A 27,997-nucleotide genomic window follows, 5' to 3' on the forward strand; every position below is an offset into this window, starting at 1 on the left:
CCGACGGCGCGGGAAGCGGATCACCGGGTTCGAGGTGCGTTTCTCTTTATTTACTCGCTTCTAAGTGTTTTCCGCGGGGGTTACCCACAGGTTTACACCCTCAGCGAAAGTACTGTGATTCCGCGATGGTATTCTCGTAGTACTTTTGACAAATACCTGAATAGCGATGGTGTTTAGTTTACCTCAGATCATCACCATTTCAGCGGGAATCTCGCTGTGGACGGTTTAACGAGCACTAGGTAGGGAGCACACTAGGGTTAGAGAGACAATAATACAGCTTATATATAAACGCTGATTGAAAGTACAGAAAGTACTATGCTTGTTTTGCTGTCGGTTGTATTGTGTGTGTGTGTGTCGGTGAACTAGTTTACCGGAGTGTTTGGCGCGCATCCTCCGGTGATTGACAGGTGAATTCCGTTACGGCGGATTCTGCTCAAATCATCAGATCTGCGGTGTTGATGGTCGGTTTAGCGGATCGGGAAGATGCTGATTCATCAATCGCCGGTGTTTGTTTGACGTGAGCCCGGGCACCGGGGCGTCATGGCAACACGGCACATCGGAGCGCGCGGAACCGGGCAGCTTTCTAGGCACGGAGCATCAGTCACGGTCTCGCATCAGCGGAGACATAAATAACGGCGATACAAAGCCGCACGTGATTCCGTTCAGCTCATAATTGATCTTTATGCGATATTGGAAGTTTTATGTACACTATAGATGTGATCAGTGGTATTGATTATGGTCGGAATCTGCCGCGCGCGCGCGCGTGTGTGTGTGTGTTTAGGCTGTTTTAATGACGTTATGAAGGTGGTAAATTGATGCTTCAGTCTAGACAGCATTTCTGTGCATCAGTCTTGATCCTAATCATCAGTATTTTTGCCCATTAGATGCTGACTTGATTTATTTTGCAAAATCAAGATCAATGGCGACTCATTAATGTTAGATTTTTAATGACTATTTATTTTTTTATATCATATTTTGATGCATTTTAAGTTGATATTGTCTTTTTTATGTTTCTCCTTGCGTCTTTAATCCTTTGCACTGTTGCATCTTATCATCAGGCTTATTCATATATTTCAATTCATGCTATATTTGAACCTGTTTTTTGTTGCATTATATTGTTTTCATTTTTTCCTGATTTACATGGAAGATATTTTTGTCATTTTTTCATATTTAAAACTATTTTTTTGTTCGTTTGTTTTTAGTTGTTGCATTTTTCCTGTCATATAATTCTACATTTTACAACGAAGGTAAAAAATTTAAACAAAGAAAATGCAATGAAATAAAATAAATGACTATTCTGTATCACATCTTGCTGCATATTATCTTGGTTCTGATCACTTTGGTGCATTTTCACTTGATATTACACTAAATATAGTTTTATTTTGCATCTTACTCCTCGCATTTGTGCAGTTTTAGGCTTCATTGATGATATATTTTGTTTATTGCTATATTTAATTTTACTGCTATACGTTTATACATTTTATCCTGACTTAACATTTCTAAAACATTTTTTTCTTATCATATTTTGATGCATTTAACCTTGATTTAAAAAAATATATATTATTTAGCATTTTCAATAATTTAGTGTAAATAAAAAAAGATTAATAAGATAAAATGTAAAAAAATAAACAAATTAATTAAAAATATTTTTGCTATATTTATCTAAATTTTCATTTTTAATTATTTTTCTGACCATATTTTAATAAAAAAGCATGCTTGTTTTGTGGAATATTAATATTGCTGTGTTATCTTTATCACATTCCACGTCCCCTTTTTTCTACATATTTACCTTATTTTTTAATTCAGTGTGTAAATAGCTCTGACAGGTGTAATAAACGCACACTTCTGATATGTGTTGGGGTCATTTGCATGTCTGTCAACCCACGATGCTGAGATCAATACCATGCTAAACACAACATAGTCCGTTTTTTCCTAATCATATTTTGATGCATTTAACCTTGATTTTTTATTAGTATTTATTTAGTATTTTACCTATGGTATTTCCTAATCATTTTATGTAAAAAAAAAAAAAGATAATTAAGATAAAATATACAAAATAAATTAATTAAAATAATAGTAAGTCTGTATAATCTGCTTTATTGTTTTTTGTTTTTAACAAAGTGTTTGAGGTTTTTTTCTGGCCATATTTTAATGCATTCTAGCATGCTTGTTTTGTGGAGTATCAATATTGCTGTACTATCAAATGCATTTAACCATGATTTTTTAATGATTATTTATTTAGCATTTTTCTTGCATTTTATAAGATAATTAAGATAAAATGTAAAAAATAAACAAAGTAATAAAAAACAGCAATTCTGTATAATTTGCTACATTAGTTTTTTTATTTTTTACAATTTTTTTAATTAATATTTGTTGCTACATTTTTTTTTTCTAAACATTTAAATACATTTTAGCATGCTTGTTTTGTGGAATATCAATGTTGCTGTATTATCTTTTCCATATTCCACATCCTCTATTTTCTACATTTTTACCTTATTATTTAATTCAGTGTGTGAGTAGCTCCGACAGGTGTAACAAACACACACTTCTGACATGGTAGATGTGTGTTGGGGTCATTTGCATGTCAAGCCACAGTGCTCAAATCAATACCATGCTAAACACAACATAGTCCGTTTTTCCTAATCAGATTTTGATGCATTTAACTTGGATTTTTTGCAGATTATTTATTATGGATTTTCCTTTGGTATTTTTAAAATAGTTTTAACATAAAAAAAAGAATAAGATAATGTAAAAAAAAAAAAAAAAAAAAGTAATTCTGTATCATTTGCTACTTTTTTCGTTTTTATATTTTAATTCGTAATTTTTGCTACATTTTAACCCAATTTTTCATTTTTTAAAAGTTTTTTTCTGGCCATATTTTAATGCATTCTAGCATGCTTGATTTGTGGAATATCAAAATTGCTGTAGTTTCAAATGCATTTAACCATGATTTTTTAATGATTATTTATTAGCATTTTTCTTGCATTTTAAATATAATCTAACATGCTTGTTTTATGGAATATCAATGTTGCTGTATTATCTTTTCCATAAGTCACATCTCCTTTCTTCTATATGTTTAACCCTATATTTAATTCAGTGTGTGAATATCTCTGACAGGTGTAACAAACACACACTTCTGACATGGTAGATGTGTGTTGGGGTCATTTGCATGTCAAGCCACGATGCTCAGATCAATACCATGCCAAGCACAACGAAGTCCGTTTCTTTTCTCTGTGATATCCACATGTAACCATGTAAATCCATTTAGAGCCTTTTAAGAGGCCGTTTACATCATTAACCGGAAATCTCCCAGTAACAGTTCCAGCTAATTGTGATATTGGGGCAATTAGTGTGTGAAAGGCTGCGGTGGAGAGGTGTAATCTGATCAGCACTGTACTTTCTGCTGAAGATGGAGCGCTGACGACTCAAATCTGCTGATGGTCGAGCGCATGATGAAGCTGCGGTGAGCAGGAGAGGGGTTTTTGTCTTTAAGGCATTCTCTGAAAGCGCTGAGACAACCAGAAAAGCAGCCTCTCGCTTGACAGATGGTGTTTGCGCTGGTTATTGGTGATCTTTGTGCTGTGAGAGCGAGGCGAAGACGTCTGATGAGGATGAGGATGATGATGAAGGTCTGGCCTCGGGTTACTCTTAAATAAAGGTGTAAATGTTTTAAATGCTGATGAGCCGCAGCGAGGCTCCATGCTGCTCTTGCAACTTTTCAGATGCGAGAGTTGCGTCACCTACAGAAACGCAGTGGTTTGCATTTACAGTAAGGGTTTTGCAACAGATTGCAGTTTCTCTTCTTCCTCTTTTCTTCTGCTTTTTAACTGAACAGGTAGTTTTTCTGCTCTTCTGCCAGTTGAAACACACTCTTCCTCTTATTCAGAGTGATGTGACTACATAGGAGATGAGTTGGTGTGTGTGTGAGAGAGAGAGAGAGAATAAAAGAAGAATAAAGTAGAGCTGCGTTCTCTCTCTGTGTGTGTGTGTGTGTGTGTGTGTGTGTGTGTGTGAGCAGTTGTATTTAAGAAGAATAAAATAGAGCTGTGATCTTTTTCTCTCTCTCTGTCTCTCTCTTAGCTTTCTGTGTGTATGTTTTTGCATACTTGTGTGTGTGTGTGTGTGTGTTAGAGAACTGAGAAGTAGAGCTGCATTCCCTCTTTCTGTGTATGTGTGTTAGAAATTAATCAAGTAGAGCTGCTTCTTTTCTCTCTCTCTGTTCGTGTGTGTGTGTGTGTGTGTGTTAGTGTGTGTTTGTGTTTATGTTAGTATGTGTGTGTGTGTGTGTGTGTGTGTGTGTGTGTGAGCATTTGTGTTTAGGAAGAACAAAATAGAGCTGCAATCTCTCTTTTTCTATCTATGTGTTTGTAAGAGTATACATTTGTATATGTGTGTGTGCGCGTGTGTGTGTGTTAGAAAAGAATAAAGTAGAGCTGCTCTCTCTTTCTCTCTCACTCTGTGTATGTGTGTGTTAGAGATGGATAAAGTAGAGCTGCGTTTTCGCTCTTTGATTGTGTGTAGCGCATTTGTGTGTGTGTGTGTGTGTGTGTTAGAGAAAAATAAATTAGAGCTACATTCTCCCTCTTTCTGTGTATGTGTATGTGTGTGTGTGTGTGTGTGTGTGTGTGTGTGTGTGTGTTAGATATGAATAAAGTAGAGCTGCTCTCTATTTCTGTGTGTGTGTGTGGTTAGAGAATAAAGTAGAGCTGCGTTTTCGCTCTGTGTAGCGCATTTGTGTGTGTGTGTGTGTGTGTGTGTGTTAGAGAAGAATAAAGTAGAGCTGCAGTCTTTCTATCTATCGCTCTGTCTCTTTCTCTTTGAGCTGTGAACTCCTCTATGCTCAACACTGTATATGTGTTTAAATGTGTTTTTAATATCATAAACAGTCAAAGTCAGAATCATTAAACCCCCTGAATTATTCGCCCCCGTTTATTTTTTCCCCTATTTCTGTTTAATGTTGAGAAGATCTTTTCAATACATTTCTAATCATTATAGTTTTGTAACTCTTTCTAATAGCTGATTTCCTTTCTCTTTGCCATGATGACAGTAAATTAGGCAAGTCATAGTGATGTTTGTTCTGGAGACTATTGGAAAAAAATAGCTTAAAGGGGCGAATAATATTAACCTTAATATGGCTTTAAAACAATTAAAAACTGCTTTTATTCTAGCCAAAATAAAACAAGTAAGATTTTCTCCAGAAGAACAAACATTATCACACATACTGTGAACATTTCCTGAGTCTGTTCAACATCATTTGAGAAATATTTAATAAAGAAAAAAAAAATTGAAGGTGTGCGAAAAATCCTGATTGCATCTGTATGTCCTTGTGATCTGCGGCTCTATTTTTATCTGAGGGGTTTTGGTGAGATTCATTGTGTTCTGCTTCTCAACAGGAAGTCCGTTTCATCTGAATTTGTCCTATTTTGTCCAAACATCCTTAATTTATTAGGGAAGGGTATTTTTAACAGGAAGTTGTCGCTTTGAGTGATGAGTGTTTGGAGGACAGGTGTCCTTCACAAACTCTCTCTCTCTCTGTGCGTGTGTGTGTGTGTGTGTTTAATAAATATCTCTCGCTCTGCCTTATGAGGACAAATGAACATTGTTCAGTATTCAGTGCAGGAGATGAGTCTGAGATTTATTACCTTCTGTGGGGGAATCGGTGACTCTCACACACCACACGCACTTTACTCACACACACAGACTCGCTCATAAACACACATATATATACACACACACACACACACACACGTGTGTGTGTGTGTGTGTGTGTATACATACATTTGTGTGTGTATTGTGTGTATATATATGCAGACACACACTCATATATAAACACACACATTCACACACACACTCACATTCTAGCGTGTGTGTCTGTGTATGTTTGTGAGAAAGACAATGTGTGTGTGTGTGTGTGTGTGTCTGTGTATGTTTGTGAGAGAGACCGTGTGTGTGTGTGTGTGTGTGTGTGTATGTTTGTGAGAGACCAAGTGTGTGTGTGTGAGCACGTGTATTCGGTGGAGGGTTGATGAAACTCCAGGAAAGACACTGAGATGTGAGTGAGCGTTAGTGTGTGTGTGTTTTGTGTGTGCGCACAAACAAACATCAACACTAGACTCATGCTTGTGTATGAGCAGGTAATGTAGCGTAAACACACACACACACACTGATCATTAACACTACATTTATGCTTCTGTGTGTGTGTATGAGCAGGTAATGCATGCTGATCATTAACCCACTAAATTCATTTGTATGTGTGTGTGTGTGTGTGTGTGTGTGTGTGTGTGTGTGTGTGTGTGTGTGTGTGCACGCACGCACGCAGCGGTCATTACCACACACACATGAAGGTTATTTGAGGTCGTTGTGTGTTTTTAATCCAAGAGCTCCGCACACAAACCTTAAGTTCCTACAGATTGAGTTAATGTAAAAAAGAGTGTGTGTGTGTGTGTGTGTGTGTGTGTTTCCAGGGGAGGTGTGTGTAGATCAATGAAGTCTATTTTTTTCATGGCCTCTTTGAGCAATGATGAAATCCGCTGTAAGATAGAGCTCAAGTATAGTAACGCAGCGCCTCAGAACAGTGGCATAGTTTTAAAGACACACACACACACACACCGCAAGATTCACACACACAATCACTACCCTACACAACAGCATGTGTGTGATCATCTGAATGTTTGTAGTGTGTGTGTGTGTGTGTGTGAGTGTGTGTGCTGGTCAGATCAGCACCTGTGGGATTTCTCACCTGTTTTCTGCTCCAGCAGGTCAAAATGCTGAAATGTAAGGGGTCGGTTCACCCAAAACTGAATATTCTGTCATCATTTACTCAGCCTTTAGTGCTTGTTCCAAACCTTTATGAGTTTCTTTAGTGTGTTGAACACAAAAGAAGATATTTTGAAGAATGCTAAAGCCTGAAACCATTGACTTCAATGCTATTTGTTTGTCCTACAATTGAAGTCAATCTACAGGCTTTCAGCATTCTTCAAAGCATCTTCTTTTGTGTTCAGCAGAAGAAAGAAACTCAACTTTAAGGAGAGTAAATATTGAGTACATGAAAATGAGTGTGTGAACTAACCCTTCAACACTCAACACTGTTGTCAGGTCATCGTTGAGTCTCTCAGGTGTGTGATTGTTGTGTGTTTTACGGTGTCTCCAGATGAAGTTTTGAGCACTGCTGTGGTGTTTTCTTGGAAACGGTGTGCCGCAGTGAGGGTTTGTGAGTTTTTGTGCAGTGGTTGATGGCGTCGGGCTCTGCCTGGAGTTGCGCGCAGGACGATGTCTTCCAGTTGCATCATCTCGGCTGCGCTTTGCTGCAGTTTTTACCCGCAGTGTTGAAGTGTTGCTCGCTCTTGCAATCTCCACACGCCCAAAAAAATGAGCCTCCGAAAGAGTGAAATGGAGACGGGGAAGGAGAAAGACGGCTTTTTAAGAGATGCACCTTTTTTGGGCCAGGTGTCTGGTTTGATTGACATTATGAGTGATGGAGATGATCCTGGTCATCATTAAAGGGATAGTTCACCCTAAAATGAAAATGCTGTCGTCATTTAATCACCATTTAGTATTTGTTCCAAACCTTTATTCTGTTGAACTTTAAAGAAGATATTTTGAAGGATGTTGGAAACCTGTAACCATTGACTTCAATAATATTTGTTTTTCATAATATAGAAGTCAACAGCTGTTTCTAACCACCTATTTTTATGTGCATTTTTGGATTATTATTTATTTTTTCAGCTAAGTCCCTTCATTTATCAGGGGTCGCCACAGCGGGATGAACCGCCAACTTATCCAACATATGTTTTACATAGTGGATGCCGTGTTCAAAAGAATAGGGAAACTTGTACACTGCAAAAAGCTTTTCTTACTCAGAGTTTTAGACTTGTTTCTAGTTTAAATATCTTAAAATAATTATATCAAGAATCCTTTTCTAGACAAGTATAAAATACTGTCTTGTGAGTCAAAATAAAGTGAGTGAACTAATCTGCCAGTGGGGGAATAAATGTTATCTAGTTTTTGCTTTGAATTTACATCATTTTTCTCACTTAATTTTGACTCATTATTTCTGAAAACGAGACAATATTTCGTACTTGTCTGAAAAAATGCGTCTTGATTTAAGAATTTGAAGATATTTGGACTAGAAACAAGACAGAAACTCTGAGTAAGGAAAGCATTTTGCAGTGTAAAGGTCTGGAATCAGTTAAGTAAATAATAAATTAATGTTGATTTTTGGGTGAACGATCGCTTTAATGTGGAGAATTAAGCAGATGAATAACTATAAAGATGAGAAAAACACATGATTCTGCTTGTCGTGTTTTTTATTGCTTCACAGGCAGATTATGATCATGTTGTGTTGTTGATAAGATGCTTCAGTCAGTGATCTTCTTCTCATCTTCTTTTTTTATTTGCATGTTATGCCAGTTTGTCTGATGCATGGGGAAAAGCAATGTAAACGGTTCATAATTTGCCTGCTTATGGAAAATGTATTTTTTTATTATTTTTTTCAGCACGTTTCTAAACATATTAGTTTTAATAACTCATTTGTAATGAAAGATATTGATTCTTTTCTTTTTGTCATGATGACAGCACATAATATTAGACTGGATATTCATCAAGATACTCAGCTTAAAGTGACATTTAAAGGCTTCACTAGGGTAATTAGACAAGTTAGTTACTCGCTTTCCCTTGACTTTTGTCAGTGACGGTGCTGTGCGCATCAGTTTCCCACATTCGTCAGAAGTTAAGCCTCAAATTGACACAGTTAACAAAAAACATAATTCAACTTCAGTTATTTTTTGTGTTGTCATCAAAATGTCCACTGTTGATTACACTAGTCTTCTGCGATTTTTAAAACTTTCAATAGATGAAGTCCTCATCTCTGCATGAGGCTATTATTCATCAGAAACTGAGTGTACATCGTTTTACATTAGGAAATACAGTCTTGAATTTACAAATAGTCTGCAAGTACTGGAGAACAGATGTAAGATGTTGATAAAACCTAGTTTACAGTCCCGCTCATGTAAAAGTCATATTCAACTCGTTTAGTTTTGCCTTCATTCATTTATGTCGTGTCATAAAGCACGAGTCTTCAACACAGGATTTATTTACAACACGTTTACAAACATAATAGTTTCATAATAGTTTCATAGTTTCCCATGGTGACTGTTAGTGCATTATATTTTACTAGTTATTTAGCAAGATAGCTGTGTTCAGATTAAAGTGTCATTTAAAGACTTAACTAGGTTATTTTAATAGGAAAGTTAGGATAATTAGTCAAGCTATTGTATAACTGGTTTGTTGTAGATAATTAAAAATATACCGTTAATATTTCTTAACAATGCTAATAATCCTGACCTTAAAATAGTCGAAAAAAATAAGAACTGCATTTATTCAAGACAAACTATAAGAAATAAGACTTATTATGACGAATTACGAAGAATTATTGATGTTTTATTGGAAAACTTGTGTAAATTTACTTGGTTTGTTAAAGATCACTTGGGAAACATTATTTTAAACGAACAGGATGGCAAAAAATTTGGCTTCAGCTGCAACTGTTAAAGTTTGCAGGTGCTGAAATGTGCCGTGGTGTAGTTGAATGTTAAAATGTGTTATCCTAATACAAAATTACCTGTCAAATAATTAACATGGAAGATTATTTTGAGTTTAATTTATTTATTGATATTCTTTATGAAGACTGCAGAGTAATGCATTAAAAAACTTTGAATAATTGTTTAAGTAGTTTGTGATGTATGTTAAAATGTGTCCCTTAAAAGTACAAGTGGTCCCTGCCCGGCCCCCAGTCACTCTGGTCAAGTCATTGTATAACAGTGGTTTGTTCTGTAGACAATCCAAATTAAATATTGCTTAAGGGGGCTAATAATATTGACCTTAAAATAGATTTAATTTAATTAAAAAGCTGATTTTATTCTAGGCCAAACAGAAAAACAAAAAAACTTTTTTCACTAGATAAAATATTATTATATAACAGTGCTCAGCATAAATTAGTACACCGCCTTTGGAAAATGAATGGTTATCCCCTTGTCAGTGAATTTAGACAATTTGTTTTGTTGCATTTAATAAAAAAAATTATAATCAGTTATATCCATTTAAAATACAAGTTTGGTCACCGAACAGCTTTAGAAATAGAAAAACAATACATTTCAATTCAAACCAGTTATTGTAAAAACAAAACAAAACAAACAAAAAAAAACCTAAAAGTTATGTTTCTCATGTTTCTGTTGATTTTTCCTGTTTATCAAAATTCATTAATTTTCATTCATTTTTCCATTTGGTTTAGTCCTTTTTCTATCAGGGGTCACCACAGTAGAATTAACCACCAACTATTCCAGCAAATGTTTACATGTTTATGCAAATATGTCAAAACAAACTTTTATTTTGGATGCAGTTGTTCATTCATTCATTCATTGTCCTTCGTGTGTGTGTGTGTGTGTGTGTGTGTGTGTGTGTGTGTGTGTGTGTGTGTGTGTGTGTGTGTGTGTGTGTGTTTTCGAATGTGATTGATTCCTACATTGATCAGTGAGTTTTCTCTGTTTTCCTCATGTCATTTGCTCAGACCTGCATCACACACACACACACACACACACACACACACACACACTGTTTGTTATTGCCAAAGCAGTTTTAAAGTTTACATAAAAATAAGACAATATATATAATAAAAAACCCAATAAACAGTAGTAGTAAAAAAAAGTATACACATGATAATTTAATACAAATATAAATAATATATCATATTATTATTATTATTATTATTATTCAATATATCAGATTGTATTTTAATATAGCCTATATAATTATTCCATTTATCACATTATTATTCAATAAATGTATTATTTATATCAATTTATTCATTTATGACTATAAAAATAATAATAAATAAGAATAAACTAACTAAATAATCAACATTTTGGGATAAAACAGTAATAAAAAACAATAAAAATCAGTATATTTTCAATGGTTCATTTAAGATAATCTAGGTGTGTGTGTGTTTGCAGGTGCATCACTGATCTTTTTATTGGTCTCTCTCTCTCTCTCTCTCTCTCTCTCTCTCTCTCTCTCTCTCTCTCTCTCTCTCTCTCTCTCTCTCTCTCTCTCTCTCTCTCTCTCTCTCTCTCTCTCTCTCTCTCTCTCTCTCTCTCTGTGTGTGTGTGTGTGTGTGTGTGTGTGTGTGTGTGTGTGTGTGTGTGTGTGTGTGTGTTATTGATGTTTGTGCTGACCCGTGACAGAGCAGGAGGAGAAATAAGATTTAGTTAAGTTTATCTGTGTGCGCCTCCCAGAAGCACATTAACCCACGAGTCTCTCTGCTGGAAAAAGCCCTTACTATAAAAAACGGGCCTTCCTGACGGAGCAGTTTTTGTGCTGCGCTGAGGAGATTTCTCTCTCACACACTGTTAACTCTACCTGTGTCTGTCCTCCAGCGCCGCTCACTCCTCTTTCACTCGTCTAATTGCACCTTTGAGTTTTCTCGTCGCTCACACACTTCTGTCTGTCTCCTCACATTCAGCAGTCGAGGCTTATCTTTGATTTTATTCTCCTTTTATGTGCTCTCTTTTATTTTAATACCTTTCAGAAGGATTTGATTTTAGTGAAATTGGCACGGGTGTTTGCTCGTCATAAATTTGACTTTATACTTTGAGCAAGTGCCTTTCTAAAAGCGTTTCTTCACGGTGTGTTCAGTTGCGCAAAACAAGGATAAAAAAGTAGAATGAAAGTGCCTGCAGAAAATAAACAAGACAAAGATAGAGCCCGTATAGGAAGAAATAAAATAATACAAATTGTATATGTAAATAATAACATATGTACAAGTAATATGTATATACATAATACTATTAATATTATAATTTATTTATTAAAATTTTAAATTATTGTAGCTCAATGGTGTCGACTGTGGCCTTCCAAGAAGGTCACTGGTCCTTGCTAGGTCAGTTGGTGTTTCTGTGTGGAGTTTGCATGTTCTCCCGGTGTTGGTGTGGGTTTTCTCCGGGTGCTCCGGTTTCCCCCACAGTCCAAACACATGCGCTATAGGGGAACTGATCAACTACACTGGCCGTAGTGTATGAGTGTGTGTGTGAATGAGTGTGTATAGGTGTTTAACACTGTGTAAAACATATGTTGGAATAGTTGGCGGTTCATTGGCTGTGGCAACCTGTGAAATGTAGACTAAGCCAAAGGACAATGAATGAATGAGTTATTTTCTTTTGATATTTTAAATTTGCATATTGTACAGATTACATTTTTTTTTGTGCTGGGGAAAGACTAATCACGATTATTCACATCGAAAATAAAAGGTTATATGTGTATGTGCTGTATATTTATCATGTATATATAAATACATGCATGCATCTATTTCAGAAAATGTTTATTTATATTTAGATTTTAAATAAATCTGCTACATACAAATATGATTTAAATTATCAATGCATTTAAATATATGCAAAAAAAGCTTGTTTTATGTAGAGTTGAAGTCAGAATTATTCTCCCCCCTTTCAATTTTATTTTATTTTTTAAATATTTCCCAAATGATGTTGAACAGATTGAGGAAATATTCACAGTATGTCTGATAATATTTTTTCTTCTGGAGAAAGTTTTTAATGTTTTAAACACCATTTTAAGGTCAATATTATTAGTCCCTTTAAGCTATTTTTTTCTGATAGTCTCCAGAACAAACATCACTATACAATAACTTGCCTAATTTCCCTAACCTGCCTAGTTACCCTAATTACTCTAGTGAAGCCTTTTAAATGTCTCTTTAAACTGTATAGAAGTGTCTTGAAGAATATCTAGTCTAATATTATTTACTGTCATCATGACAAAGAGAAAATAAATCAGTTATTAGAGATGAGTTATGAACACTGTTATGATTAGAGATGTGTTGAAGAAATCTGCTCTCCACTAAACAGAAATTAGGGAAGAAAAAAAAACAGGAGGGCTAATAATTCAGACTTCAACTGTATGTGTATTACATAAACGATAATAAATAAATATACACTACCGGTCAAAAGTTTGGGGTCAGTAAGATTTTAAAATGTTTTAAAATAAGCTTCTCCTGCTCAACAAGGCTGCATTTATTTCATAAAATATGCAGCATAATAGTAAAATTGTGAAATATTTTTGCACTATAAAATAACTGTTCAAAAGTAGTTTATCATTTAATTTAATCATTTATTCCAGTGATTTAAAGATTAATTTTCAGCTTCATTACTCCAGTTTCAGAGTCACCTGATCCTTCACAAATCACTCTAATATTGATAATAATGACTGGGGTAATAATATTATTTTAAACTATATGTAAAAAGAAAGCAGTTATTTAAAATTTTAATAAATATTTAACAATGTAACAAGTCTTTTACATTTAATAAATGCCGCCTTGATGAACAGAATAATTTTCTTTAAGAAAATAAATAAATAAATAAACTGACCCCAAACTTTTGACCGGTAGTGTATATAATAATTACATATTTTTTTTTACTTTATTTTTTTATTTTGTTCAGGTACTAATTTTATTTTTATTGTCCCTGTTTTGCTTCATATTACAGCCTAAATATATGAATCAGAATTACACAGATTTTTAAAGTCAGCATTTAAATCATTTATTAAAATAAGAACAAAAGCGGTTCTGGTTTGTAAATGAAAAGTAAACAAAATATAAAGAAATTATTAAATTATTTAACAAATAATAAATACAAAATGGAATAAAAATTTTATACTATATGATGTACAATAAGTCCGTATTTACAATTTTAAAAACAGATATTTTTTTCAGTCGGGTGGGGATATTAAACAGAGATAAGAAGTGTTTTCTGTTGTTGTTTTACATTCAGATTAATCACTTTAAAAGTGTGTGTGAGTGAGTGTGTCTGACGTGTCGGTTCTAGGAACTGAAGACCGTCTCAGTGTTTACGCAGGATTAACAATCCTAAAACTGCACTTCCAGGAAAGGCCACACACACACCTGTGCTCACCTGTGAATGAGTTTCCTCGAATCTCCCACTGGCTGCAGTCATCTGACCCATAACTACACCCTCATCTGCCACTCCCACACGTTAGCTCCACCCACATCAGATCCATTACAGTCCAGAGCAGAACATTCACACTGAGCTCCGGCTGAAGTAGGTCAGAGAGGCAGAGACCCACTTACAGAACCACCAGGAGCTGCTGCTGCTACACACACACACACACACACACACACACACACACACACACTACACATTCATACACACACACACTATACACTAAATCATTTATTTTTAACTGTAAATGTATTTTATTTAATCTAATTCTTATTTTAAGTAACAAAAATGGTCTTAGATTTATGGGTTTACTTTCTGATAATAATAACACAAAAGACGGTGGCTCAGTGGTCAGCACTGTGGCCTCACAGCAAGAAGGTCGCTGGTTTAAGTCTGGAGGCTAGGTCAGTGTGTGTTTCTGTGTGGAGTTTGCATGCTCTCCTCGTGTTGGCGTGGGTTTCCTCTGGTTTCCCCCACAGTCCAAACACACACGCTATAGGGGAACTGATCAACTACACTGGCCGTAGTGTAAGAGTGTGTGTGTGAATGAGTGTGTATGGGTGTTTCCCAGTACTGGGCTTGGGAAAAGATAGCAAGACGATGTCAAAAGCATCATTGTGGAAAAAATAAAATATTTCTCTGCTTTTATTTACATTTACACCAAATCTGCCCGGTGTATTAATAATTTCTGGCTTAACTGTTGATATTATATAGAAATAGAGCAAATGTCATGTCACAGAGCAGTGATGTTTAAAGGGGTGTATTGTAGAGGGTGCAGTAAGTGTTCAGTGCTGCAGTAAATCAGCTGTATTTGCACTCCAGCTCTCGCAGCACAACTTTTTGTAATTGCAGGTTTTCTGGTGTCGGCTGCTGAGTTCAGTTCTTTTCTCGACCCCAATCCCGCCGCCCTCCGCTCAGATCCGCAAATGTGTCGAGGAGGCAGTTTTGACCGAGAGCTCCGCAAACACCCTCTGCCTCTCTCTACTCATTCTCTCACACACACATGCACATACACACACGCATATACATACACAAATATACAGACATACACATGCACATACACACACGCAAATACATACACAAATATACAGACATACACATGCACATACACACATATACATACAGACAGACAGATATACACATGCATTTACATACACACACACACATACACCTTTACATCAAATACATACACACACATATACACATGCACATAAACACACATATACATACACAAATATATACGCATACACGTGCACCTTTTTGAATAAAATGATATCTTTGCCATGATGACAGCACACCACATTTGTCTAGATATTTTTTGAGATACTAGTATTCAGCTTAAAGTGACATTTAAAGGCTTAATTATTAGGGTCATTAAACAATTAAGGGTAATTAGGCAGGAGTGGTTTGTTCTAATAATATTGAGCTTCAATTTGTTTATTTATTTTTTATTAAAACTACATTTATTGCTGCCAAAATGTAACACTTTCTCTAGAAAAAACATGCAAGAGGAAATACTGTGACAAAGTGCTGTTAAACAACACGGAAAATATTTGAAAAGTAATTACAATTTCACAGGATGGCTAATAATTTATTTTTTAACCGGATTGTTGGTAAATATGCTTTATAGAGGACTGATATATATGTGTATATATAAAGCAACACAAGGCAGCGTTTTGTTTGTATGTGTGTGTAATAGGGCTGCACAATATATCATTTCAACATTGATATCGTGATGTGATCATTCGCAATAGTCACATCGCAGGACATATGCAATATTGCGTTTGTATTATATTTATCAATTGCATGTGTGTTTTTTTTTGTATATAAAACTTTTTTAGGGTTTTTCATCTTTTATTGGAACAGGATAGTGAAGGACAGACAGACAGACAAGCATTGGGAGCAAAGAGAGGGAAAGGATGGGCATGGGACCTCGAGGCGGGAATCAAACTCCCACTAACTCGCACTATGGTGCACTTAACCAGTAGGCTATTGTGATTGTATAATGATTTTAAAAGCATTCAAGTACAAGATATTGTGCCATTTGTGACCATAACTATGATTGATTTGATTTATTTTTATCATTCAGTTACTATACTGGAATACTGTTAGACTCGGGAAACGATAAAACTCTTTGTGAAGTTTATTTCTAAACTAATTTCGAGAGGAGCACACGCTTATGATTGATAGCAGCTGGTCCTAATCAGCTAACCCACAGGTGTCAAACTCAGTTCCAAAAGAGCCGCAGCTCTGCAGTTTAGTTCCAACCCTAATTAAACACACCTGATCAAACTAACTGAGTCCTTCAGGCTTGTTTGAAACCTACAGGTAAGTGTGTTGGAGCAGGGTTGGAACTAAACTGTGCAGGCTTCGGCCCTCCAGGAATTGAGTTTGACACCCCTGAGCTAACCCATGATTCACCAATGAGATGATTCCTAAATCACTATAAATAACCAGAGTATCTTACCTTAGCCATCTTCGTCTTGAAGAATCCCCCTTCCACTCCTACTCCTCCCCTTTCCTTGTTAGGGCAGCACGGAGGCCCAATGGTTAGCCTTATTGCCTCACAGCAAGAATGTCACTGACTCTGATCTTACCTGGCCAAGTCGGCATTTCTGTGTGGAGTTTGCATGTTCTCCCCATGTTTGCGTGGGTTTTCCCCGAGCTCTCTGGTTTCTTCCCACAGACCAAAACCATGTAACATAAGTAAACTGACAAAACCAAATCGACATCATAGACAAGCGTTGAATTCAGCATCAGCATCAGCTATTCATGATCTACATTTACCGTTATCAAGCAGGGGAGTTCTCGAGACCTACCTGAACTCAGACTGCCCTCTCGCCCTGCAACGGGGGGGAACCCCTGGCTCGAGGATCTCACAAGCTCAGGGCTCTCTCTTGGGACAGCATGCCAAACATGCTTTATAATCATTCATCAGCTAAGGGCGAACTCTTGAAATGTAATTTTTTCTTCACTGTATTTATAGGTTGTTATTAGGGATGTCCTAATCAGGTTTTTTTGCCCTCGAGTCTGAGTCATTTGATGTTGAGTGTCTGCCGATACTGAAACCTGATCCGATACTTCTATAATACATAAAAAAATAAAAAAGAGCCAAGAAACAGATCCAGATGTTCCTTATTTTTTATTTTATTCATCTTATTTTACCATTCAACAACTCTTTTAACAAACAGAGCACTTCTGTCAAGTAATAAATGACTCAGTTTTTTTCACTTTTGGACTTTTGTGCAACAGTAAATATATTATAAAAGCAAACCGCACCTCAACTTAAAATATCTGGCAGGCAATGCCAAGTTCACATATCTCACAGTTTGCTCCGACAATGTTGTCGTCATCAACTTTATAATACCTCCAGAACGCACTTTCCGCTTCAAGCGGTTTACGTCTTCTACTTTGCCGGCATTTAACCAATAGCGTCTCTGCAACAAAGTGATGTCATGCAGCAGGCGTTGGTGTTCCTGTGTGAAATCATGAAAGAAGTCATATTTCACTCATTCATGCATTTTCTTTTCGGCTTAGTCCCTTTATTAATCAGGGCTCACCACAGCTGAATGAACCGCCAACTATTCCAGCATGTTTTACACAGCAGATGCCCTTCCAGCTGCAACCCAACACTGAAAAACACCCATACACACTCTTTCACACTCATACACTACGGCCAGTGTAGTTGATCAGTTCCCCTATAGCGCATGTGTTTGGACTGTGGGGGAAACCGGAGCGTCCGGAGGAAACCCACACCAACATGCAAACTCCACACAGAAATGCCAACTGACCCACCCGAGAATCCAACCAGCGACCTTCTTGCTCTGAGGCAATTGTGCTACCTACCTACCCATAATCATTAATTCATCAATCTCTAACTAAACACGTGCATCAAAATACTCAACACATACAAATGCAGATTCGCTCTGCAAGCGTAGACCACGACAAAAACCTGTCTGGGGACCCCAAAAATGTTAAAGATGGTTTATCTGATTTTATGGAGATGCACTCCCACTGCAGAACCATCCCAATCCATCAAACATTACACATTCCTTCCTAATAGAGATATTAAGTCATTGTGTGAAACTGTATTAATATCGCAATATATATCACACAATAAAAAATATTGCAAAGCTCGATTTCCAATATCGTGCAGCTCTAGTGTGTGAGCATGTCCTGTGTGTGGTGATGATGGTTCTGATATTATAAACTTTCTGTTTCTGTTGTGACTGTCTTTGGGTCAGTGAGGAAGAATCTTTTATTACCACGGCAACAGCAGCCGTCCTCTTCCTCTCTCTCACACACACACACACACACACATTGGCAGCGAGAGGACGGTGTAAGTCCTTTATCAGAGTTAATGTGTTTTGTGCGTCCAGCAGCGGGTGTCCTCTCGTCTCAGATGAATATTAAACAGAGTGTGTGTGTGTGTGTGTGTGTGTGTGTGTGTGTGTGTGTGTGTCATTATATTAACCTGTGTGTCCTCTGAGAAACTTCGTCTCAGATCTGTTTCATCTGTCTGACACAAACACACAACTCTCTGTAATGCTGCCGTTCATATTATTTATGAAGGAGATATTCAATGATTTAAACTATTGTCAAATGAGCAAATCCAGAAATAACTTTACAATTACTGGCCCAATATATGTATAATATATATTAGTGTGTTTTTTGTTAAATGTACTTGTGGATAGAAATGTTCAGATAGTTTTGTAATAATAATGTAAACGTCTATTATAATTATTATTATTTGCAGCAAAGAGGAAGTGTTTAAAAGAGCTTTTCTAAAAGTCATATACTCATATTCTGTTGTTCATCACTGCAACAGTAAATACTAAGCTCTGTCATTTTGATGGCTAAAACATAATTAAAAAATAAATTAAAACATGTGACGTTTCCATGAATTGAGGAAAATCAACCTTTGATGGAGCTCAAAGATTTCTTAAATTGTGTGAGATTTATGATTTGATGTGTTTTTATTTTTCAAATGATGAATTTTAGAAAGCCGAATTTGCCGATCTCACTGACGCTGTCAAGCTGTGAAGTTCACTATTAAACTCACTGAAAGTCACTGTTGAAAGAAATTCAGTCCTCAGTCTGTGTCCTGTCTGTCTGTCTGTCTGATTCTTTCTGTCTCTGTGGTTTCTTCTGTCTGTCTGTGTGTCTATCAACCTGTCTGTCTGTATGCATGTATCTCTATCTGTCTGTCTATTTATCTATATGTCTGTCTGTCTGATTTTTTCTGTCTCTGTGGTTTCTTCTGTGTCTGATTCTTTCGGTCTCTGTGGTTTCTTCTGTCTGTCTATCTATCTATCTATCTATCTATCTATCTATCTATCTATCTATCTATCTATCTATCTATCTATCTATCTATCTATCTATCTATCTATCTATCTATCTATCTGTCTGTCTGTCTGTCTGTCTGTCTGTCTGTCTGTCTGTCTGTATTTTTATCTGTCTGTCTTTCTGTTTGATTCTTTCTGTCTCTGAGGTTCCTTCTGTCTGTCTGTCTGTCTGTCTCTCTACCTGTCTGTCTGTATGCATGTATCTCTATCTGTCTCTATTTATCTATCTATATGTCTGCCTGTCTGTCTGATTGTTTTTGTCTCTGTCTGCCTATCTGCCTATCTATCTATCTATCTATCTATCTATCTATCTATCTATCTATCTATCTGTCTGTCTGTCTGTCTGTCTGTCTGTCTGTCTGTCTGTCTGTCTGTCTGTCTGTCTGTCTGTCTGTCTGTCTGTCTGTCTTTCTCTTTCCGTCTGTCTTTGTTTCCTCCTTTCTGTCTATTTATCTGTCTGTGGTTCGTTCGGTCTCTCTGTTTTTTTGTCTGTTCATCTGTCTGTATCCACCTGTCTGTCTATCTATCTGTGTGCTAAATGACTAAATGTAAATGTCTATCTATCTATCCGTCTGTATCTCCATCTGTCTGTCTGTTTGTCGGTCAGTCTGTCCGCCTGTCTCTCTCATCACTGACAGGATCTTCTCACCAGTCTTCCGGGAAAGTGTTTGTTAAAGAAGGGATTGGTCAGGATGGTTAACCAGTACCTCTTCAGGTCAGCACAGGGTTTATTTATTTTGAGCTTAATTACGTGAATAATGAAGCCTAATTATAGAGGCTTTCCTGAAGAAGCAGCATCGATCTGGTGTTCAGACCAGCCACTAACAGCAGGCTTTACATAAACAGCACATTACCTGTGGGAGCCTAAAATACCTTATTCAGGGTTTATTTAATGACAAGGCTAAGATTTGTTAATTGTTTATTTGTTCAATTATTTTTCTTTGATTTAATTAAAATATTTTTATGAATTCAGTTGGGCGGCACGGTGGCATAATGGTTGACACTGTGGTCTCACAGCAAGAAAGTCTCTGGTTCAAGTCCCGGCTGGGTCAGTTGGTGTTTTTGTGTGGAGTTTGCATGTTCTCCCCGTGTTGGTGTGGGTTTCCTCCGGGTGCTCCGGTTTCCCCCACAGTCCAAACACATGCGCTATAGGGGAAATGATCAACTACACTGGTCGTAGTGTATGAGTGTGTGTGTGTGCGTGTGCGTGTGCGTGTGCGTGTGTGTGTGTGTATGTGTGTGTGTGTGTGTGTGTGTTTTCTGTACTGGGTTGCATCTGGAAGAACAGGGCATCCGCTGTGTAAAACATATGCTGGAATAGTTGGTGGTTCATTCCGCTGTGGTAACCCCTGATGAATGAAGGGACTAAGCTGAAGGAGAATGCATAAATTCAGTTTTTAAAGGATCATTTTAGTGAGTAAACAGTAAGTGAATCCATATTTCTACTCGAACACGAGTAGAAAAACTAATTTAATAGATAATAGTTGATTAAATTGTTACATTTTGATTGATTATGATTTTTTTATAATTAAAATTTAGTTACAGTACCTTGAATCCAGTACATTTGAAGTAAAAACATTGGGGAGAAAACAGATATTATGGGGCACAGAAATAGATTGAGCACATATTTTTGAGATTTTGCTGTCCTGTTGGTGTCTGATCCAGGATCAGGACTTTGATTCTGTCTCTCTTGACTGTGGTTCAGGAATGTGCACAATCGCACACTGGTATCCCATGATGCCACTGGTGTCAGGAACAATGACGACTCTTTATCACACCCTCAAACGCCTGAATGGGAGTCATTGTAGATGTGTGTGTGTGTGTGCGTTTGTATTTGAGGGTTGAAGACAATATTATTAAAATTATATATATATATTTTTTAAATTCCCAGATGATGTTGAGCAGATTGAGGAATTGTTTACAGTGTTTCCTCTAATATTTGTTCTTCTGGAGAAAGTCTTATTAGTTTTATTTCGGCTAGAATAAAAGCAGTTTTTAATTTTTTATTAATTAAAAGCTCAATATTATTAGCCTCCTTAAGAAAGTATTATTTTCAACTATCTCCAGAACAAACCACTGTTGTCCAATGACTTGCCTAATTACCCTAACTTTACCCTGATTACCCTAGCTGCATCTTTAAATGTGACTTTAAGCTGAACACTAGTGTCTTTGTCTTCATGACAAAGACAAAAGACATCAGTTATTAGAAATATTTTGTTTAGAAATGTGTTGAAGACATGAACTTCTCTACTAAACAGCACTTGGGCGAACAATTTGATGTGTTTGCAGTAGTGTTTGCTGATAATGTGGTTCAGACGGTGATTGTTTTAGGGGCTGTGTGTGTGTGTGTGTGTAAGATCCTCTTTTCCAGCGTCTGATCTCTGTCTGTTGCCCTTCATCATCAGCGCTGGTAAATCCCCTGGACCGAAGCCCAAAACACACTTCCCCATCAGCACTTCTCCTTCCTCTTATTGGCTCCTCAGCAGCCAATCAGGCACCAGCGATGCTCAGATGCAGAGAAGGTGTTGTAGAACATTAAGCGTTCAACCGCCTCAACCGCAGAGGAAGTCTGAAACAGGAAGTCGTGGGTTTAGCGTTATCACTTTCACTAGTCCAGTGTTTTTAGTTTTTTTGGTTGCTTTGACACGTGGAAGGAGATTTCCGCAGTGTTTTGCTTTCATTTGCTGTTAACGCAGCTCTGAAACCTGCAGATTCCCAGAATTCCACATTCCGCGTCTCTGCAATGTGACCATAAGCAGTTAAGGGCCGAAATTATTCACTCTCCTGTGCAATTCTTCTTCAAATATTTCCCAAATGATGTTGAACAGATTCAGGAGTTGTTCACAGTATTTCCTCTAATAATTGTTCTTCTGGAGAAAGTCTTATTTGTTTTATTTTTTTTGTTAAAATAAAAGCAGTATTTTAATAGTTTTAAAGCCATTTTAAGGTCAATATTATTGGCCCCTTCAGCAATATTAGTGTTGGATTGTCTCCAGAACAAACCACTGTTATACAATGACTTGCCTAATTACCCTAACTTTACCCTAATTACCCTAGTTATGCTTTTAAATGTTTAGTTTAAATGTAATGTTAGTATTTATTAATTTAATATTAATTAACTATTATGTTTAATAGTGTGCTGAACAAATCTTCTCTCTGTTAATCAGAAATTGGGGAAAATATAAAAGAATTCAAATTTAATGGCTTCAATTGTATATATTGTATGACTGAGCTTGTGACAGTACCAGAATTTCAGTATTTAGTGTCTATACCAGTGTAAATACAGTTTAATAATTGCTCCTAATTAGAAAAATATCACTGAGACAAAAATTGAAACACAAATTAAAGAAATGACAGCAAACTCATCAGTGGAAAAGATGACATACAGTTATCAGGATATGAGCTGACTTGTGTGATGATAAGATATATTTTTGTGTGTGATATTTGCTCTTCTCTGACCTGTGCTGTGTGTGTGTGTGTGTGTGTGTGTGTGTGTGTGTGTGTGTGTGTGTGTGTGTGTGTGTGTGTGTGTGTGTGTGTGTGTGTGTGTGTGTGTGTGTGTGTGTGTGTGTGTGTTTTGCAGATCTGCGTGGCTTGGCAGCGGTTCCTCGTGGCATGACGACCACTAATAAAGGAAACAAGGCCTTGAAGGTGAGCTCAGGTCAACTCTTATTATTGATCCAGTCTGTCCGCATCAGCATCGGTAGACGTTCAGAGTAATGTTCACACTGATCTTTGTCACCTTTACTTATATACAGTTTAAAATTGTGTAGTTTTAATTCTTTTAAAAATATCATCCAAGTGCTGTTTAACAGGTTTTCTCAACACATTTCTTATCATAATAGTTTTAATAACTCTAAACTCTAAATAACTCATCTCTAATGACTGATTTATTTTGTCTTCTCCATGATGACAGCACATGATATTAGACTAGATATTCTTCTAGACACTAGTGTTGAGCTTACAGTGACATTGAAAGGCTTTACTAAGTTAATTAGGGTAAAGTTAGGGTAATTAGGCAAGTCATTAGACAACAGTTGATTCTTCTGTAGACAATAGGGGAAGAAAAAGATTCTTAACACTGGAAATACCAGAAGTCTACTAGAAGTACCAATGCAGTGACCATTCTCCTATAAGACGTCATATTCATTAATTCATTTTCTTTTCGGCTTAGTCCCTTTATCAATCTGGGTCGCCACAGCGGAATGAACCGCCAACTTCTCCAGCACATGTTTTACACAGCGGATGCCCTTCCAGCTTCAACCCATCACTGGGAGAAAGACGTCGTATTGTCACATCATATTTACATTCAAAGCTTCTATTGAGATATTATAATTGAGCTTTGGATGTCTGTCGTCATATTTCATCAAGTTATCCCTCTGAAAGTGCAATCTTTTTTGGTAATACAGCCTATAGTTAGGCTGTTAGACCTGTGAATGTCTGCGCCTCACTTTCATTTTTTTACTTTGACTAGCAGGAGAGCAGGCTTTTTTTGCAGCGCCGAATATGCTGTTTAGGAAGACATATCTGAAGTAAAGTGATGTTTTGCTATCAGAAAGTCATGTTTATATTAGCCGAAAGTTGCTAGGCAAAAGTGGCACGCATATTCAATGTCATAGGGAAAAGTAGCAGACACTGCAATGCATTCGGCAGTGTGACCGTTTTGGTATTTAAAGATAGAAATACTGGTAGCTTTTTTTTTGTTGTTGTTATTTTAATAAAAAAAAAAAAAAAAACCTAACCCTAACATATATAACATATTAAATAACAGTGTTATGAAGAAATATACACATATTTGAGAAAAGTCAAAGTATTATAGATATATGTGTTTTATTTCAAGAGTTATTCAATTGAACATTTAAAACGGTCACAATAACCCCCTCGGCAGATCTAGTGTTGAAGGGGGCTAGTAATATTGACTTAAAAATAGATAAAAGAAAATAACAAAAAGCAAAACAACATTTCAGATGTTTTACAATGTACTGGAAATGCTGCAAAGTCATGAATGTGTCCCATCACACACACTGTGAAAAACTAGAGCACATCACACACACTGTTAAGTCTCTAAATTTGTTCACAGCAGAGTTTATGTGCATTAGGGATGTGCACATTGATGCTCGAGTATCGATATTTAGAAGATTTTAATTTGGTATCGATATTTTTTTAAAGTATCGATATTTTAATAATTTCTGAATAACTAAATGTTTTAGCGCTGTGTACAGGATTGTCAGTGACGCATTGTATACAAGACGTCAATCTGCGGCAGAACGTGACGTGAGTGATCATGTGGCTTTCAGATAACTTACGTACTCAACACACGCAAGTCACACACTTCTGCATTAATATATATTAATATATATATTTATTTACATGTTTTTTTTTAAGAATATTATTTTGAAAAATTACATTAATATTTTAAATAATAAGTGGTATCGTTTTCCCTAATCCCTAATGTGCATTTTTTGATTGATTCATTAATTTTCCCTCATCTTAGTTCTTTTATACCTCTGGGGGCTTACGAGACAATCGCTTGGTGATTTCCAAAAATCTAATTAATTTCATTAAACTATTACAATTACCATGTTTATCCATGTCCTACAGAAGAACAAATAGTAGTTAATAGTTGCATTAAAAAACAATATGCAAATGAAAAGCATCAGCCTTTATGTTTTTTTCAAAGATTGCGACCCCTGGGGTGATAATGTTATATTAAAGAGACATCAATAGCATCAGAGGCAGCAGATTGATTCTATGGCACCAGGTTAAACTTTCTGACACCTTTACATCAATAAAGGCTACGACTCCATGCAGAGGAAGTTCTCTGAGTGGCGTTCTCCAAAATGAAACAAAAATAGATTTAGGTGTATTGGTGTGCGTGCACTGTTGCAAGGTTTGAATATTTATAACCACCTCAGAGGATATTAGGGGTCGCGAGTCTGGAATTGTACATTTAAGGGTCGCGAGCTGAAAGGTCTGGGAATCTTTTCCTTATCGCACATGTGTTTGGACTGTGGGGGAAACCGGAGCACCCAGATAAAACCCACGCCAACACTGGGAGAACATGCAAACTCCATTTTTTCTTATCAAAAAAATTATAAGAGTTATGTGCATAAACATATTCACATTTTCAAAAGTGATACTCATATTGGTGTTTTCATTTAGCATTTTTAATGCGATAATCCGTCATGCACATAAAAATTGGTCATCATAGAGTGTGTTTGGTGACTCCTAGTGGAGGTCGCGACCCATTCATAAGCCCACACCAAATCTGAGCGTGCAGAAATCCTCTGATTTTAGAGCCCATCATTGCATGTGTTTATTTACTGATTTACTGCAGCACATTTCTAAGCGATCTCTCCATGTGTGTGTGTGTGTGTCAGGTGAAGAGGGAGCCCGGCGAGAACGGGACAAGTCTGACGGACGATGAGCTGGTGTCGATGTCGGTGCGCGAGCTCAACCAGCACCTCCGCGGCCTGTCCAAAGAGGAGATCCTGCAGCTGAAGCAGCGGCGGCGGACGCTCAAGAACCGAGGCTACGCCGCTAGCTGCCGAGTCAAGCGCGTAACGCAGAAAGAGGAGCTGGAGCGCCAGAAGGCGGAGCTCCAGCAGGAGGTGGAGAAGCTTGCTTCAGAAAACGCCAGTATGAAAGTGGAGCTGGACGCGCTGCGCTCCAAATACGAGGCTCTGCAGAGCTTTGCCAGAACTGTGGCGCGAGGGCCGGTGGTGCCCGTGTCCACCGCAGCCGTGCCCGTGTCCCCCCGCGGGCCCCTGGCCTCCGTCATCGGGCCCCTGATCCCTGGCAAGGTGGGAGCCACCAGTGTGATCACCATAGTAAAGTCCAAGACCGACGCCAGGTCTTAGTAGCGCATACAGTAGAAGGTTGGTCAGTGCACCATAGAGCTGCAGCCAGGAATGCATGGATTGTTTCTTACATTTATGGAATCAATCGCGATTCTCTCTGGAATAAATTTTGAAGCGCAGATAGTGATCCAGGCTAGTTTTGGACAGCAGATGGCGCTTTAGGCTAGTTTTAAAAGCAGATGGCGCTCTAGGCTAGTTTTGGACAGCAGATAGGGCTCTAGGCTAGTGTTTAATAGCAGACAGTGCTCTAGACTATTTTTGGACAGCAGATGGCGCTCTAGACTAGTGTATAACAGCAGCTGGCGCTCTAGGCTAGTTTTAGACAGCAAATGGCGCTTTACGCTAGTGTTTAACAGCAGATGGCGCTCTGAGGTAGTTTTGGACTGCAGAAAGTGCTCTAGGCTAGTGTTAAACAGCAGAGGGTGCTCTAGACTGGTTTTGGACAGCAGATGGCGCTCAAGACTAGTTTTGGACAGCAGATGGCGCTCTAGGCTAGATTTTTACAGCAGGTGGCGCTCGAGACCAGTTTTGGACAGAAGATAGTGCTTTAGGCTAGTTTTTTACAGCAGACGGCGCTGTTGGCCAGTTTTTAACAGCAAAACACTTTTAAACCGCACACTAAAGCCTAGAGCGCCATCTGTTGGTAAAAACTGAACTCAAAATCTATTCAAGACAGAATCGCAATGAATTGGTAAGGTCTCAGACTCTGTGTCGAACGGTTTCTAGATTGGCGATGCCTGGATTGCTGGAAGCAGCTCTAGTGCATGAGGCTTCAGGTGTGGGAGGCGCTCTCGCAGGCCGATGAACACCCATTAAAACTCTCTAATGTGGCTCACAAAACACGGAAAGCACATCACGGACGGTGATTCACTTGGGCTTCCAAAACATCTCCAAATTACGAAATGCGAAAAACATGCAGCCAAATTCTCTCTTGGTGGATCTGTGTGTGTGCTGTGACATTTGTAATTTTGTACAATTATTGGCGACTTTGTATTGTGTTTTTCACATGGGGTCCAAGTGTTTTATTTATATGTGATCATTCAGTGTTTACTGTACTTTTTATACGGCGTTCGGTGTTTCTTTTCTCGTCGGATATATACATATATATATATATATATATATACTGTTTCGCCATGTTTCCGTCCTTTTGTTTACGGACTGCAGGCACAAAACACTTTAAACCGTTCAGACTTCCAAACTCTTTTGGCGTGGAACTGAAGGAGGAGCTTTCCATGGTGGGAGAGCGTCAGCCAATGAGAAGCTCCCTTTACCTGAGCCTCGTTTATGCACTGACCAATCACTGAGGGGTGTGAGGAGAGGAGGCGGAGTCGAATCAGCTGATGTTGTTCATATGGTAGCTATATCAGAATCTGCCACCAGTTTATGAGCTCCAGGCGTCCGCTTCAGGACAGGAGGTGCTTTTATCGGCAAGGCAATAACATGTTGATGTTATGCGGCGGTTGTGACTTGTTTTTCTTTATTGTCTTGATGTGTGAGCTTCGCACAAGTCCCGTCGTCTTGAGAATTGAAGAATATTTATGTTCTGTGTTGGTTTTGTTTATTTATATCTTTTTTTTTTTACTTCTGCCTCTGAAAGTCGGACCGTCAGGTGACATAAACTGGTGAAATCTCACAAGCTTTACCATAACTTTGTTGCTGTGACATTGCGTAACGTATTCTAAGAATCTTTGTCTATATGGTGGAGTCTTGAATTTTATAAAGAAAAAAAACGACAGAGTATCTTGCATTATTTATAAAACGTTTAAAAAAAAAA

At 37.3% G+C, this 27,997-nt stretch overlaps 1 protein-coding gene and 2 long non-coding RNA genes across 3 annotated transcripts; 2 read left to right on the forward strand and 1 right to left on the reverse strand.

Annotated features, from left to right (window-relative positions):
- mafgb (MAF bZIP transcription factor Gb) lies at nt 1-27,997 on the forward strand. Its single transcript, NM_212941.1, is given in 3 exon segments — nt 1-34; nt 22,947-23,014; nt 25,744-27,997. Coding segments are annotated over 2 exon segments (516 nt in total). The 5' UTR covers nt 1-34; nt 22,947-22,978; the 3' UTR covers nt 26,224-27,997.
- Nucleotides 2,170-4,544, forward strand: LOC147841926 (uncharacterized). Its single transcript, XR_015503086.1, has 2 exons — nt 2,170-2,529; nt 3,118-4,544. It is a non-coding gene; the product is annotated as an uncharacterized LOC147841926 (long non-coding RNA).
- LOC147834939 (uncharacterized) lies at nt 15,199-24,079 on the reverse strand. The gene is made up of 3 exons (XR_015503074.1): nt 23,635-24,079; nt 16,879-17,650; nt 15,199-16,514 (listed from the first exon to the last, which is right to left on the reverse strand). It is a non-coding gene; the product is annotated as an uncharacterized LOC147834939 (long non-coding RNA).

Source organism: Danio rerio, chromosome 11, assembly GCF_052040795.2.
Source record: "Danio rerio strain M-AB ecotype USA chromosome 11, GRCz13ab, whole genome shotgun sequence".
Classification (NCBI taxonomy): domain Eukaryota; kingdom Metazoa; phylum Chordata; class Actinopteri; order Cypriniformes; family Danionidae; genus Danio; species Danio rerio.